This window comes from Calidris pugnax, unplaced genomic scaffold (genome assembly GCF_001431845.1).
Source record: "Calidris pugnax isolate Ruff unplaced genomic scaffold, ASM143184v1 scaffold42, whole genome shotgun sequence".
NCBI lineage: Eukaryota > Metazoa > Chordata > Aves > Charadriiformes > Scolopacidae > Calidris > Calidris pugnax.
In genome coordinates this window covers 12,597,117-12,612,567 of record NW_015090920.1, presented here as the reverse complement: position 1 = coordinate 12,612,567, position 15,451 = coordinate 12,597,117, and the positions used below count along the sequence as shown (strand labels likewise).

General features: G+C 42.6%; 1 protein-coding gene across 1 annotated transcript in view; it reads left to right on the top strand.

Moving 5' to 3' along the window:
* The first annotated feature begins 1,403 nt into the window (after positions 1-1,403).
* FAT4 (FAT atypical cadherin 4) overlaps positions 1,404-15,451 on the top strand; it is a 177,223-nt gene continuing 163,175 nt past the window's right edge. The window contains exon 1 of the mRNA XM_014949819.1: positions 1,404-1,464. Within this exon, the coding sequence (XP_014805305.1) occupies positions 1,404-1,464 (61 nt within the window). The remainder of the gene's footprint in view (positions 1,465-15,451) is intronic.

Sequence of the window (15,451 nt, the reverse complement as noted above, 5' to 3'; positions counted from 1 at the left end):
CTTTGCCAGAAACCCAAGGTGCAAACATCATTTTAGTACATTGCTCCAGGAGCAGAGGCCAAATCCTCATCTAATTTCCTTTGGTAATTAGCTAGCTCTGCAGCTCGGATGTGCTAAGATATGTTGACACAGGTCCACTTGCTGGTGCACTTGCTGTAGGGAAGTAAAAGTCCTAACTTTGCCCAGTGTAGTCACCCATCTCCTTATTTCTTTTACAATGCAAGAAGGAGATACAGAGTAAAAAAACTCAGTCTGTCGGACTGCTGTGATAGCAGATGGAAAGGCCACTGTCAGACACTAAAACAGACATAGAATGTGTTATACTTCATAACTAAAAATGTTACGACACCTTCTTTTTGCCTCGCCACTTCAATCCTTTAGTGCACAAAAGCTTTTATGGAAGGAACATGCTAGTTTGAGTTCCAACCAGATCAAAGAGCAACATTAACAGTTAATATAAACCCAAATGTGATATAAAAGGTTTTATTACTTTCAAGATAACATAACAGCTATATTTATAATAACAGAAAAAAACAAATCAAAAAAACAAATCAAAAAAGGAAAAGAATCTTACTTATAAACCTATGGCTAAACCCTGTTAAGGCAGTTCCAGATATTCACATGTCAACCTCCATTATCCTGTTCCTTAGGCTGTAGAAAATTCCACTTACGTCATTGACTTCCTGCTGCTGTGGAAAATAGGTTTTGGTAATGGTTTAGAGTTAGAATTAGCCCTCATCTGCCTTGTTCTCCAGTTCTTGACCATGCCAGTTTAATTACTCAGAAATTATTAGTGCAGTTTTTTTCTTTCTCCTCCTTTCACTCCCCAGCATTTCCCCTCTATTAAACAAAATCAAGTTTTTTCAAGCCAGAGCAAAAGTAGGATTTAAAGCAGTTAACGCTGCTCAGAGCAAAAAATTCTCTTAGTCTAAAAGCAATATTGGATGCAGGTAACCCCTAAACTGCAGGGAAAACCAGGTGTTTCTACCATCAAAAAGAACTGCGATGCTCATTTGCAGAGCTTTAAGGACCAGTAACAATGCCTGCACTGCACGAGCAGTGGGGAGGACCCTGTTTCACACCACTTAATCCAAAATGCAACCATGAGCATTGGGTTAGGATTGCTGCTGCTGCATGTCAGAGGTGCCTGATAGGAGCTGCCCCATCTGCTGCCTGCCTTTTGAGTTTCCAGAGGTTATCAAGTAGCTGATACATGGGTAGGAAGTTTCTGCTGGTTAAGGATGCAGCAATGACTTTCAATGAACTAGCTGGGGAGGGATTTTTACTTCTTGGAGGACACGTGTGGTTGAGGCGCTGGTGTGACTGAAGCCTAATGACTTAACATAGGTGGTTTTAGATCCTGTGCTTCATCCCCTCTTCTCAGTCTCACGGTGTGCGACAACATGTATTTGTTGCTCATGTCTGGCAAGCATGAGAAGCAGAGAAAAGGAGATGATCCCGATGGTACTGGCAGCAATTTGCGCTTATTGCTGTAGTTCATTTATTTATAATATTGTCAAGGATAATATCTTAAGGCAACACAACTGCAAGGGCAGCTGATTTTCTTATCCCTGTGACTGCTGAGAAGAGACTCAGAGCCTAAAATAGTAAACATCAGCTTTCCATGAGAGTAATTGCTTTATTGGTTTTACATTCATGGCCCTAATGATGTATTTCAGGGAGGTAATGGCTGCTTACCCTGGCTCTGGCATAAATATTTGTGGGTTTTTTAATGAGCATTTTGCAACTCCCTCACCGTTCCCATGTGAGGGCACTTCCACATGAGGAGGAGGAGGAGGTGTCACCCAATACTCATCTGTGCCCACCCTGCCTTTTTGAGTTTGTTTTTCATCAGACGTGCTGCCCAGAAGCTCGCTCTAAGGGCAGACGTTTCCAGCCCAGTGTATATTCTTGTTTACTCAAATTATTTTGCTGAGAGAAATGCCCTGCTGTGATATCAAATGAGAAGAAAAACAAAGTGGGAGCTTTGATTAATGAGCTGCCTGTTGACATGGGGATAAAGGGGCAGATCAGGCGCAAGAGCACAATTACCAAGATAAACCTGGGTGCTGAGAGGGCTTCGCAAAGCATTAAGATATTTGCATGTGTTTTATTCTCTAGATTGGCATCTTAATTCAAGCTTTTGGATGCATCTTATTAATAGTGAAACTGGGAGGCTTTGCCATTTGTCAGCTTACATGGTAGTAATTAGCCATTAGAGTGCAGTCCTATTTTTTGTAATTAACTTTGTGTCAAAATTTCTCTGTTCATTATCTGTGGAAAACACTCATAGAACAATCAGCATCCATTTTACTAGAAGTACTGTTGGATGCCCTTGTTTTCTTCAAGCTATTCCCTTCTGATATTCCTCAGAATTCCCCTACTGCTTGCTATCTCCTTCACCTTATCATGTTTTGGAGGGACTGACTGATGATGGCATAAGTTTGAGGGATTTCTTTTTTTATCATCTCTATGAACACGCCTGAATACTTAGCAAATTTCATTCAGCACAAGTAAATAATTCATAACTTTAATATTTGTGTTTATAGTCATACCTAGAGGCTTAGCGTGTATCTATCTATAATTCAGTAGCATCAGTGACAGCAGAGAGAAATGCTTTAAACTAGCTATCTGGTTTAACCCTACCTAGATACAAAGTTTGTTAGTGGTAAGGTGTAACTCTCTGGGGCCTGGTATACCCTGCCCTGTTGATGCTGCCCTACAGAATATGCATCAGTTGTCACCTTTAGAAGGCGAAATGCTAAGATGGTCTGTTGATCATGTGTTGATCCAGACCACTCACCTTGTTTAATTCCAGGGGAAATATAGTTTTGGTTGCAAGTCAAAGCTGAGGAGGATGCACTGCATGTATTTAATTATTTTTTTTTTTCCCATACCCTTCAATTCTTGTGGGAAAAGAACACGTTAAATGCAGCTTTTCAGATCACTCTCTAAAAACAAAGGAGTAAGTGGGGTCTGTTAGATAGGATGATCACAGACAAATATTTGTGGGAGATGTCTCCTTCCAGTGAGCCCCTTTTCACACCCTCAGGTTTTACACTCATTGAAGACAGCAAAATCTGTCACTCTCTCAAACATTCTTTGCACTCTCCTCTTGCCAGCTGGAAATAGGCATCTCTCTAGCTTTGATGTCTAGTTGATGGAAAATTATCCATCTCTGCAAATACAGGTAAGGATAGATCATCATAGCAATAGACAGACATTCACCTCGCCACCAGACAAGGCTGTCCTCTGAAAGGCAACTGTACTTCCAGAGAGCAAAACCTCTACCAGAAAAGGGGCTTAGTGGTGAACACACCAAGGGAAAGTCTAATTCACCTAAATTGCATGAAATTGTCAGCCTTTCTTGTCCTGGGGCTCCCCGACCAGAGTGTGCTCACTCTTAAGCCACCTACAAAGGAAGAGCAGAGAGGTCGCTACAACACCTTGCCCTGCCTCCTGCTCCTTCTGTCCCCAGCCTTCCAAGGAAAGCCACTGATAACGAGACTTGGAGCTGCTTCTGTGCGTGTCCCTGCAAACTGTGGCTTAGCCCAGCATTTTCCTGGAATTCTAGCTCTTTCTTTAGAGCCTCCTATTTTCCCTTTTCATCCTAAGAGCATTTGAAAAAGGCAGAATATAGGGATTTTTTTTCTTGCAGGCAAATACATCACCTCTTTATGAAATTACCAGATCTTTAATAGACCTCATCTCCCTTCATTTAAACAACAGGCACCTACCAGGTATGGCATTACCACTGTCTGTAATTGTAAAAAAGCTTGCATAGTATAACACAAATTGGCTCCCAGGAGTCACAGGGACTAAACATAATGGTCCATCAACTCTAATTTTCTTTAAAAGTGGTTGGTATGAACTGCATTAGAGGAGGGAGTTAAAAGCCCTGCATCACACGGCTATTTTCTTGAACTGCTCTCCCAAAGGACAATTTTTTCCTAGGTTTACACTCTGAAATACAACAGTTCCCTTCCATACCTGCTATTTTATCAAGTAGCGGGATGTCTGTTTTTAAAAAAGTTCTGATTTTTCTTTCAGTATAAATAAATGCTATTTTAAAAATCATGCTAAACTTCACAAAATGCCTTGGGATGAGTTCCACCAGTCCCTGGCTGAACATGTATCTCCTTTAAAACATGGCAAACATAAAAACCCCCATCTACTGATTGCCCCTTGCCATTATTTTTGTGTTTATAAGAATGGGCAAGCCTAGTTTATCTCATTTCCCTCTTTATTCTGCTCAGTTGCCTGTTTTCTTTTAGTCATCTCCTCCCTAAAGCATGGGGGCCAACATCTGCAGTCACTTGGGGCAGCTGTCCCTGACCCTGTGTGCCCACCCAAAGGCCATTTGTGGATTGATCCGAAGGCACTCGTCCTGCTGCAAGAAACTTCCCCCATCTCCTTGTGCCCCAAACGCACAGCAATTGCTTTAAAATAAGAGTATCACGTTTGCTTGCTTCAAAGGAGCGGCTTCTTGGCTTTCCTATCTCTAACCCTGCTCTCCCAGCCAGCCTGACGTTTGGAAAGAGAAGAATCACTTCACTTTAATTGTGTGGCTTTTTGAGGTGAGTAACGTATAGGGTATTTTGTAAAACAGCACAGAAGACCATAAAGCTTTAGAAAAAGGTTTCCTATTTATTGCAGAACACCTTATTTTCCTGTTAGTGTAAAGACTAAAAGACACAAAGACCCTTTTTCCCTCTAATCAGGTTACAGCATCACAATATGGCTGTCTTTATAGGGGTCATTAGATCTTTTCTTTGGGGAAGAGAGTTCTTTCCATAGCTTTGGTGAATTAACTCTTTTGTCTGTAACAGAAGGTGCTTCCCTCAAGCAAGCTTTTTTGAGGCTCTACAAAGCAACCTCAACTGCCTGGAAGTTGCCTGTTGGTTTTACTCCCTTTGTTTGCAGAAAATGCTTACTTTCTGGAGAAAACACTATACAAACTTCATGCAATCTCGAGTGTCTTTCTTTACATACTGGCTAGTTGTTTATATGCCATTAGGTCTCTCAAGAAACTTGGAATAAGTATCACAGTATTCAAACAGCATGAAGTTTCTCGGAAGGCTGTCAATGAAAACGCTCTGGTGCTCATTACCTAACGTGAATTCTGGACAGCAAAGGCAATGTGTTTGAATTTCTGTCCTCTAAAGCATGAATTTTAAGAAGGAATGCTTTTCAAATTAAAAATTTGTCATCTTTCAGCCGATTGATGTATGTATTGGCTGATGTCATCCAGGTTTGTTTGTGATTTGCAACTTCTTTTCACATCAGACTAGTTGCCAAACCTTAGCTTCCACCCAAGAACACAGCACCCTGCTGGCAGCACTCCACAGCTGGGGTTAAGCTCTGAAGCAGATAAATATAGATGTATAGATAGATAGAGATACAGATAGAAATAGAGATAGATATATAGAGGTTCAAAAAGCCCTTTGCTACAGCTTTCCATTAGGGAAATCCATAACAGAAATTTACAGTTACCAGGCTCTTACTTGCTAGCTTTTCATGGCTGAAGAACTTCTCTGCAAAAACCATTGTTGCAGTGAAAAATGCTAAATGTTCTTCTGAGCTGAGATTTGCATATCTGGTACAATTAACAGTAGGAAAATAAAAACTCCCCATGGTTTTTTATCTTGGGGCTTATTCATTACTGAATGAATGAGGCTGTTTCCCTGTGAAGCCCAAGTGCCACAATGAAGCAACTGCTTTCTGAAGAAAGGAGAAAAAAATGATATGATTAAGTGGATAGAGAGTGTTTTGAGGGAGCTGTGGTGACCTTGCACTAGGCAGAAGGCACCAGGAGGGAAGCAACTGAGTCACCTTGCTAGCATATGGCTCTATGACAATTAGCTGATTTTACCATAGCCCCAGATGTTACCTCGAAAGGGGAATAATATCTCATTGTATTAGACCCAGAGGGTACAAAACTAGCTCCTGCCATCCATGTGTATTCCCTGTAGCAAACAGGGAGAGATCCAAGCCTGTGCTCTGCTGCTTCAGCATTGGTGGGCAAACCTGGATGGCCGCAGAAGCTGAGGGAGACAGTTGCCTGGATGCCTGGTGGGACGTGGGTGAGGAGGATCAGTCCCTCGGTCCCACCATGACCCACCCTACAAAGGTCTAAAGAAGCAGCCAAGCAAGGCTTGCGATGGGGGAAAGGTCCTAGTGTAAATGCACTAAGCTGTACATCTCCTCCCTCTGCGGTAATAGCTCCGGCCACGCGTTTGGGGAGGAAATAGAAGAATCGTTGCTGGGGAGGAAATGGATCATTGCTAGGGAGCACTGCTCCCCTCATTCCCCTGTCAGGAAACCCTACTCTTCTTAGTCCCTGCCCGTAACGTTTTACCTGCTGGCCCTCACCACTTCCAGAAGTATCAAGTGCTCTCCCTGATGTGAAAGACCAGATTTGGATTGCAGATGTCAGTCAAAAATCTATTATATACAATACACTGTTCAGTGGACGGTAAGAAAGGAGTTAAATGCATCCAAAAGAAGATGGGAAAGAAAAATTGAAGAAACTACCTAATGATTTACTATTTTTAAGCAAAAAAAAAAAAAAAGTAGTAAGTGTTAAATGTGTCCTACTGAGTGTTTTCTACAGAGCTGGAGTAAGATGATGGCATCTAAGTAACGGCTCAAAACATCCAGCATTTCAGTCATAAAAATACATCATGAAAACCCAGATGGCCACAGTATGCTACCACACATGGTGTTTCTATTGGCCACAGCCCACACATGGTCTGGACGAGCAGCCTGCAGTGAGGAGACCTTCAGCCACCAAACCGGGCAGATTAAGATTTTGCAATCTGCACTGTTTTTTCAGGTAAAAAGGGTTTATCTGGGCCTGCTATTTTATCTTTGTTAGATGCTTGCTTTTTTTTTTCTTTTTTTTTTTTTTTAAATGTGGCTTTAGAAGTCTGTCAGCATTCCATGTCCATATCAAAATGATTTTGGAAATTAGAAAAACAAGGATAATTGGAATCTACAGGATCCTCTATTTTTGCTGGCAATACCTGCCACAAGTGAAATCTGTTATTTCTTTTTTTCTCTCTCTCACTCTTTTTCTCATATACTTATCGAACACATTACAAAAAAAAATGTTTGCAATTTAACAATATTTTGAAAAATCAAATAATAGCACAAGTGATATGTTGCTTGAAAATTATTCCTGAGACATCATTAAATTAAAAAAATGCTTTAACCTTATGAAAAGTATTAGCTGCACTCAATAGTCTGCTCAACTTGGTTATCACAAGCAGAACTGTGTGATTTCTCTTTCTTGAAGCCCCTGTAATTCTCCTTGCACGTTACGAGGTCTCCTTCCTCCAGTAAATTACTGTTTGTTCCACTTGTGAAGGAAATTTTCTCCTTCCTAGATCAGACTGAAAAATTTTAGTGCTTTCTAGATAATTTAAGGCTCCTATTGTTGCACTTGAATTCCAGCAATTCTATGGGCTTTTCTTTTTTTTTTTTCTTTTAAAGGCTACAGTGGCTTTCCTTGTTGTGTTGGGTTGGTTTTTTTTTTAATTTTTCAATTGAAAACCTAAAAATATTCTTTTACAGATCATTGGGAGAACCTTTTTGTTATTTCTCTTTACCTTCAATTGCATGTACCTTCAGTACAAGTCTTGCTATTTCCCCCACTATTCCTGCTGGTGAGCTGCTTCAACCTTTGTCATCTTGGTCTATTTGATTTATTTCCCACATGCCTGAATTTTCTAAATAGTCTGCACAACCTTGTATTAATTAGCAGCTTCTGGGCCAAGCAATCACATAATTTAATTTATTGTTTCTTATATGTCAGGACATTTATTCCTGCCTTTGCAAGACACCTGAGCTATGACTCTGCTACACCTGTAAAATTGGGACAAGGATGCTCTCAGGATTGCATTAAGAGAAGTAACAACACTCAAAAACTCAGAAATTGAATGATGAGGCACTGGAACAGGTTGCCCTGAGAAGCTGTGGATGCCCCATCCCTGAAAGTGTTCAAGGCCAGGTTGGACAGGACTTTGAGCAACTTGGTCTTAGTGTCCCTGCCCATGGCAGGGGGATTGGAACTAGATGATCTTAAAGGTGCCTTCCAACTTAAGCCATTCTATGATTCTATGAAACTCCAACTGAAGCTGGAACACATTGTAGGTGTTGTTTGCAGTCTCCAAGATGTCTTCTGTGAAAAGTCAAGCAGACAAACCAGGTGAGGGAACAGCAGTAAAGAGCAGTGATGTGATCAGGCTTAATTATTGTTTCTGCAAGGAAGAAGATGCTGTTCTCCAGGCTCCTAATTTTGTACCAAGCTTTTGATCAAACTTCCTCTGATAATGTGTTTTCCTAGCAAACAATATTAATTATTATGTCATAAGCTGAACGACCCAAAGCAAACAGATCAAATCCAGCCTGGCGGCAGAAAATAAACAAGAAAGCCATGGCAACACAACTGAAAAAGTAGTGGGCTGCTCTTCAAAAGTCTTTTCAAAACTGATACTGCCACGTTGTGCTCATTCAGTAACATTTTAAAGAACAATCCTCTTTTGCCAAATATTATTTTGGCATGAAAACTTAGGGAATAAGTTAATAAATCTAGCAACATCTAAGAGCCTTTTGAAGAGTATTTGCTTCCACTCACGTCTCCTCCTTACCCCACTCTCTCAGTTTACACTCCTGGCTTTTGTTTGTTTCACATAATAAATAATGGAATTAATCACAGAATGGTTTGGGTTGGAAGGGACCTTAAAGATCATCGAGTTCCAGCGCCCCTGCCCTGGGCAGGGACACCTCCCACAAGACCAGGTTGCTCAAAGCCCCATCCAGCCTGGCCTTGAACACCTCCAGGGATGGGGCAGCCACAGCTTCTCTGGGCAACCTGTTCTAGTGTCTCACCACCCTCACAGTAAAGAATTTCTTCCTAATATCTAATCTAAATCTCCCCCCTTTCAGTTTAAAACCGTCACCCCTCATCCCATCACTACACTCTCTGATAAAGACTCCCTCCCCATCTCTCCTGTAGGCCCCCTTTAAGTACTGAAAAGCTACTATAAGGTCTCCCTGGAACCTTCTCCAGGCTGAACAACCCCAACTATCTCAGCCTGTCTTCACAGGAGAGTTGCTTCAGCCCTCTGACCATCTTTGTGGCCCTCCTGTGGACCCATTCCAACAGGTTCATGTCCTGGCTCTGTTGGGGACTCCAGAGCTGGATGCAGTACTCCAGGTAGGGTCTCATGAAAGCAGAGTAGAAGGGCAGAATCACCTCCCATGACCTGCTGGCCACACTTCTTTTGATGCAGACCAGGATGCTGTTGGCTTTCTGGGCTGCCAGTGCACATTGCCCGCTCATGTTGAGCTTCTCATCCACCAACACTCCCAAGTTCTTCTCCTCAGGGCTGCTCTCTAGCCTTTCTCTGCCCAACCTGTCTTTGTGCTTGGGTAGCACGATAGTCAACCTGATACATTACCAGACTCATGTGAGATGCCGACTCCAACATCTGTTGGATGGAGAATGACCTGCTTTGTTGCTGGAAGCCCATCAAAGCCTATCTGGTGTGTCCCCTCTGTGGTGTGGATGTGGTGGCTGATGGAGGACCCTGCAATGCACACAGTGCAAAAATAAAACTGTACATTGATTTGTTCAGCATGATTATCACTGTAGTGGTTTTTCATCTGTGAAGATGTAGGTGTATCATTTATTCATGGCACGTTTGATATATCGAAATATGTCAAGCACAAGACGCTGCAGTTAGAGTCATCCAAGGACTTGAACTTGAGTGTGTAACTAAGCATGCAACAAATCAGCCATCACAGAGACAATGAAGTTCTATTCTAGGTCTGAATAAAGTCGAGACCAACCTGTTTTCCATTCCTAAACCTGCTGATCTTCACAATAGTTAAAAATACAGCTGCAGACACTAAGATGTACTGCTAACCTTTGTAAAGAACGTAGAAATAGCCAAATAACTGTTTCCCCAACAAAAATCACCTTTAAATCTGTTTTACAGATAATTGGCCTACGTTTACACTGGTGTCAATGAAGATATCCATGAGTGAAGGCCCGTCAGTGAGAGCCTATGACAGAGTGTGAGCTTTTTGGGGTCATTGCCAGTTATAAAAGCAGGAATGTGAGTGGATATTTCTGTATCTGAACCCGATGGGGAGGGGAAGACAAGGAGGAAACATCTGCCTGACGCATCCTGGGTGTCAGTTTAACAGCAGCACTGTTGACCAGCACCAAGCTGAACAGAACTGCTCCCACCTCGGTTCTGGGTGACGGTCATCGTTTTTTATGCTCTGCAATTTCATACTGTAGTTATTTTAAGACAGGCATTATCTCAAGATTAATAGGTCTTCTTTCCATGGTCCTAGTTCTTGAATCTTGGTGAGAAAATAGAAAAAGGAATATATTCTAACTCTTAGCCAGAAAAAAATCAATTGGAACCAAAGGGAAATAAGCACATTTTCCTTCCCAGCTGCTGCCCCCTTTCTCAGTGAGACAGTTTTACTGTTCCAGTCTGTTGGGTTTATTATATTTACTTTTTTTCCTCAGGTCCATTCATTATCACAGGTAACCTCAGATTTACCTTTTGATGATCTCAAAACAAGCTATCGGAATACCTGGGGAAAATGAGCACTCTGAAATTACAGTGCTTCTGGTGAAATAGTTGCTGGTGTTGTCTTAACTGTTTAACAGGGGTGGGGGCTGGAGGGGAGGTGTTAGATAAAAGAAACCACTCACAGAAATCTTTATTTATCTATCCACCATTCAAGTCAAAGTAATAAAAATGACAGCGTTTAATGGTGGTGAACCAATCTTTTAGCTGGTGCGAATAGTCATAGATTCTGACTTCTTTATAGCTGTCCCCTTCTAAACCAACTAATGCCCATGTCTGGGGGGGAAGTAGGACACGTGGAAGCTTGCATTTTTGTGCTGACTTAGTATCGTCTGTCCTGCCCTTGACCTCAGTTAAAACTCTTCCTTAGGAAGAAGGAAATTCATCACCACCACATCAAAACTTCTGGCTCTGTAATATACCCTATGAGTATTTATTTTTCTATGGTACTCATCTTTATACATCAGCCTTACTCTTTGGTGTTTTTTTTTTTTTTCTTTCTTTTTCTGTGAGTCTGGAAGCAAACACTTCTTTCTCAGGCCTGGAATGGCTATTTTCCTTTTCTGGGGGAACTACAGAAGTTGGTGACCTGAGTTATAACAGAATAGCTGTAGCTACAAAAATGACAAGTTCTGATAATGTCTTCTTCATTATCTTGTTTTCTGCAGCGTGAAACAAGATCCAGAGTGTGTTATAATAAGAGATACATTTGTTGATAGGCAAACAAAAGAATATCCTTAGTCTGGAAATAATATAATCTACTAACAAGTCAACAAAATTTTACACTAATGACAGACAAATAATCGATGCTTTGTCTATGATTTGCAAAACTAAGCAGTTGTATTAAAATAAGAACCTTATTTATTCAGATACTTCTGGTTTTTTTCGAGTTCCTTCAATATTTGGAGCCACATACTTTAAAAAAAAAAAAAAGGAAAAAAGAAGTAAACTGAAAAGCTGTAAGCTTGCCAACACTTTCCCAGACCTCAACTTTAAAATCAGCTCTCTGCAACTAGGTGACAAATAATTTATTGTCTCACTGGATTATGCAGATGTTGAAAATATCATGAGATTTTCGTGGTTCCACGGAGTCCTGCTAGGCTGCTCGGGCTCGCCTCCACAGTACTGGGATTTGGCCAGCCCGGCTCTCTTGGACTCTTTGATGTTCATATGCTCGGTTGGGCTTCCTGGGATTTGCTCCTTCCTGATTAGAAAAAAAATAAGTACTTTCCCAAGCCCGTCAATTCCTGGCACTTCTCTGAGCCGTGAGTCACAGGAGGCTAATTGAATCAGTGGTGCTCAATTCCCTCCATCCCGAGACCTGCCCCCAGCCCCTGGCAGCAGCCACTGACATCAGGGAATTGCGGCTGGGAGCTGCTGATATGCCAGATGCATATTGGAAAAAAAAAAAAAAAGAAAGGATTCTGTGTAAGAGGGAGTGAAACGGTGACAGGTAAGCGGCGCCTGAGTAAAAGCTTACTGCAAATGAAGGAATAACACATTTGTGAGGGCTACTCTTTGGGATTTCTTTCAGACTGAGACAGATTTCACACCTTCCCGTTTATATATTCTTTGTCATCTGTGCCTGAGCTTGCTGTGTCTCCTATGCCTTGCCCTGTCATCCCTCATTTTGAACTAGACAGGCAGGTTCAGCCATGCCCCACAGCAGCGAGTCCAGCCCAAGCAGCCTTGGAGGGGCCACTGGCCAGTGTGGCCAGAGGAGGAAGCCCCGGAGATGTTCAGGTCTAGGTAACTCCCGAAAAGAGAGTCGTCATCATCTTTCCATCCAAGCTGCTTTTCACAGCTCCTGTGGGAGCTGTTACACTGCTCGAAAGAGAAAATGGTCTGGAGACCGAGGTGCACAGAGCCCAGAAGACAGAGATCAGTCCACAAGTCTCCACCTGCCAGGCAGCGCTGGAACCACAAGGACGGGCAGTCATGTTCCTTCTTGCCAGCTCCCATTGAAGAGGGGAAGCACAGACAGATTTTGCAACACCTTTTGATTACGGTTTCCCCGAGTTTACAGAGGAGCCAAAACACACAAATGGCACGGAACGAGGAGAGAGACTGAATCTTCATGTTTAGCGTGAGGTTTGCACCGGGGCTGCATATCTGGAAGGCAAAGGAGACCTTCTGGAGGGTTTTGCTGGGACGTGTCCTTTTCACACACGTCCTCTTTCTCCTGGAAGGCCGGCTCGCAGGCACTTGCTAGTTGGCGGGTAGTGCCAGGGTTTCTTTACACCGAAAAGCCTAGAGGAGGAAAAATATGCCAGCTGTGGCTGTCTAAAGAAAAGCCCTATTGATTTACATTTAAATGCAGCTGTCACTGGCCGGTTATGGCCAGAAAAGTGACGGCAATAGGACAGGGGTACTAAAAGACTGCAGGGCGCTGGGACTGTTCATGTGCTTGCAGGATGAATTGCCGAGGTAGGGGAGCCCTGACCTTCCAGCTCGATATGCTGCTGGTGAGGGGCACGAGCAAAACCCCCCCCAGCTCTAGGGGTGGATGTGGGGGGCTCCGTTTGCTTGCAGGGAGCCCTGGGGGACGGGGCTGGGGAGGAGCCGGGGGAGCGGGGCTGCACGGCAGGAGCCACAGCTGCTCTCCCTCTCCCGGCGTGGCGCAGCAGCACTCGCAGGCATAAAGCCCTATTGTTTGCAGCCTGAAAAATTGCCAGGGGAGCACTGGACAGCATCAGAAACCGCACATCTTCCCTCTCCCGCCCACGCAAGCACACATGCAAACAGTCAGCCCCAGCATCCTGCCGACCGGTGCAGAGACGGGGACCAAAAATCACAGCAGACTTCAGGCTGAGCCTTAGCGGGGACCACTCGGGCTCTCGGAGGGGTGGGAAGGGATGGATGTCTCCACCGGGTGGATATTCAGGTACTCGGAGCTCAGCAGTGACTGTGGAGAAAACCTGTGTACTAGCTGAATGAGTCTCTGGTACTAAACTGCAGGTCTTAATTCGTGACGTTTTTGTTTCCCACTTGGGATGGAATATTTGATTTTTACATGCGATTCTGGGGGAGTTTTGAGCCCTCTGAAGCACTTCTGAGTGTAGAGTGACATGAACCAACGATAAAAGGGAACACTTCCCCAGTGCTAGTTTTTAATTCTGTATATAACAAACACTTCTTTCTTTAGTATTTCTTTCAACTCCATTTTTGAAGTTGATTTATATCTGCCTCCTGTTTTGCTCCAGTTTCAATCTTCTGGCAGCGTTCCTTGCCAAGCCAGCCTAATGCCCACATGAGCCCCATTAAGCCACATGCTTCTGTAGAGGCAGAAGTACATGTTTTTTCTGGGTTGAGCTTTGTTTGTCAAATCTGGGCCTGTTTTCACAGATAATGACTTCCTTTTTGTCTCTTTCTCCATGTGATTTTTTTCCACACAAGGTCTATTCAAAATGTAATGTGACCCTCATACATCATTTTTATCAGCCTTATAAACGCAGCATGGTACGGCGTATGATGCATGTAAATTCATACACCTAAAGGCAGTGAGGAAAAAAATACTTTTCTGTCAGAAACAGAGGATACTTCTATGTCATTTGGAGTCAAGGTTTTTTCTGTCTAAAACTATTAGCTACAACAGTCCTATATTTAGGATAAAAAATAGAAATAACTTCAAGATGTCATAATTTCTGCATTTTTTTCATATTATAAGATTCTGACGTTCTCTTTTGAAGTCACTTTTCATCTTGAAATGTATTTTTATGCAGTACTATAAAAGCCTTCAAATGAAAATTTTAAAAAAGTGACTGTCCAATTAAAATTTTTCAGTTTTATTTCCCAAAATACTTGGAAGCCTTAGCCTGTTTTTCTTATTGGTAATGAAAAAATATTTTGGAGAAATGCAAAAATATACTTTTTGAGTAGTATCCGTCATGGTCATATTTGTAGAGTTGTGTATGTATGCTAGATACTGAGTCATTACCAACGAGGTCTCAGTGAATGGACCTTGGCCATTGCATCATATAATGGTTTGGATTGGAAGGGGCCCTGAAGATCATCTAGTTCCAACCCCAAAGCACTCAGCTTTGCCATGGTAGCCAACCACAGTTTCAAGTTGGAAACTAATTCTGCAAGAAGAGAGTTGGTTCAGTTAGGGGCACCCTGAGAATGATGGGGAAGTTTTACGAGTGCAAAAAGCTTTCTGAATGTCCTGTGAGAAAGCCCAGACCAGGCACCAGCACTGCTGAAGAGCAAGCTGTAGGACATTGCATGCTCGCCAAGGATCCCCCATCGCTGGCAGGTCCTACAGTGCTGCCCAGTGGAAAATTCAGGTCTCAGAGTTAGAAAAGCACGTGGGGCTATGAGGTTTCAGTTTGTTATACTATATCCCTGTCTATTGATACTCCCTGATAACATCTGGGATTTCTGAGCTCTACAGGGACTTCTGTAAATGAAGTCTCCTCAACAATGTTTGTCCTAGACTGAATACGCTGAGGCAGACAACTGATAAGGGACCTACAAGCTTGACATCAATACACAGTTGTGCTGTCATAGCAATACAACCTCAGCCTCTAGGTTACAGCTTCTCAGAAATAAGGAATGCTCATTAAGGGGAAAGATAATTGGGAGTGGTTTCCTCGAAAGGAAAGCCACTGCAGGCAGCTGCGGTGTCGAGGGCAGGCCTTCACAACAGTGGCATTGTTTAGAAGCCACTGACGTCTGCAAACAAAAATGTATTTAACTCAGTGTTGCAGTCTAAGAAAAAAAATATCAGGAATCTGTTATCCTCCTGCTCCAAACAGAGTAGATGAAGATTCAGCAAAGCCACCTACACCTGTAGATAAAACAGGGTTATGTTTCTGAAGGTGGTAATATGAATGCCA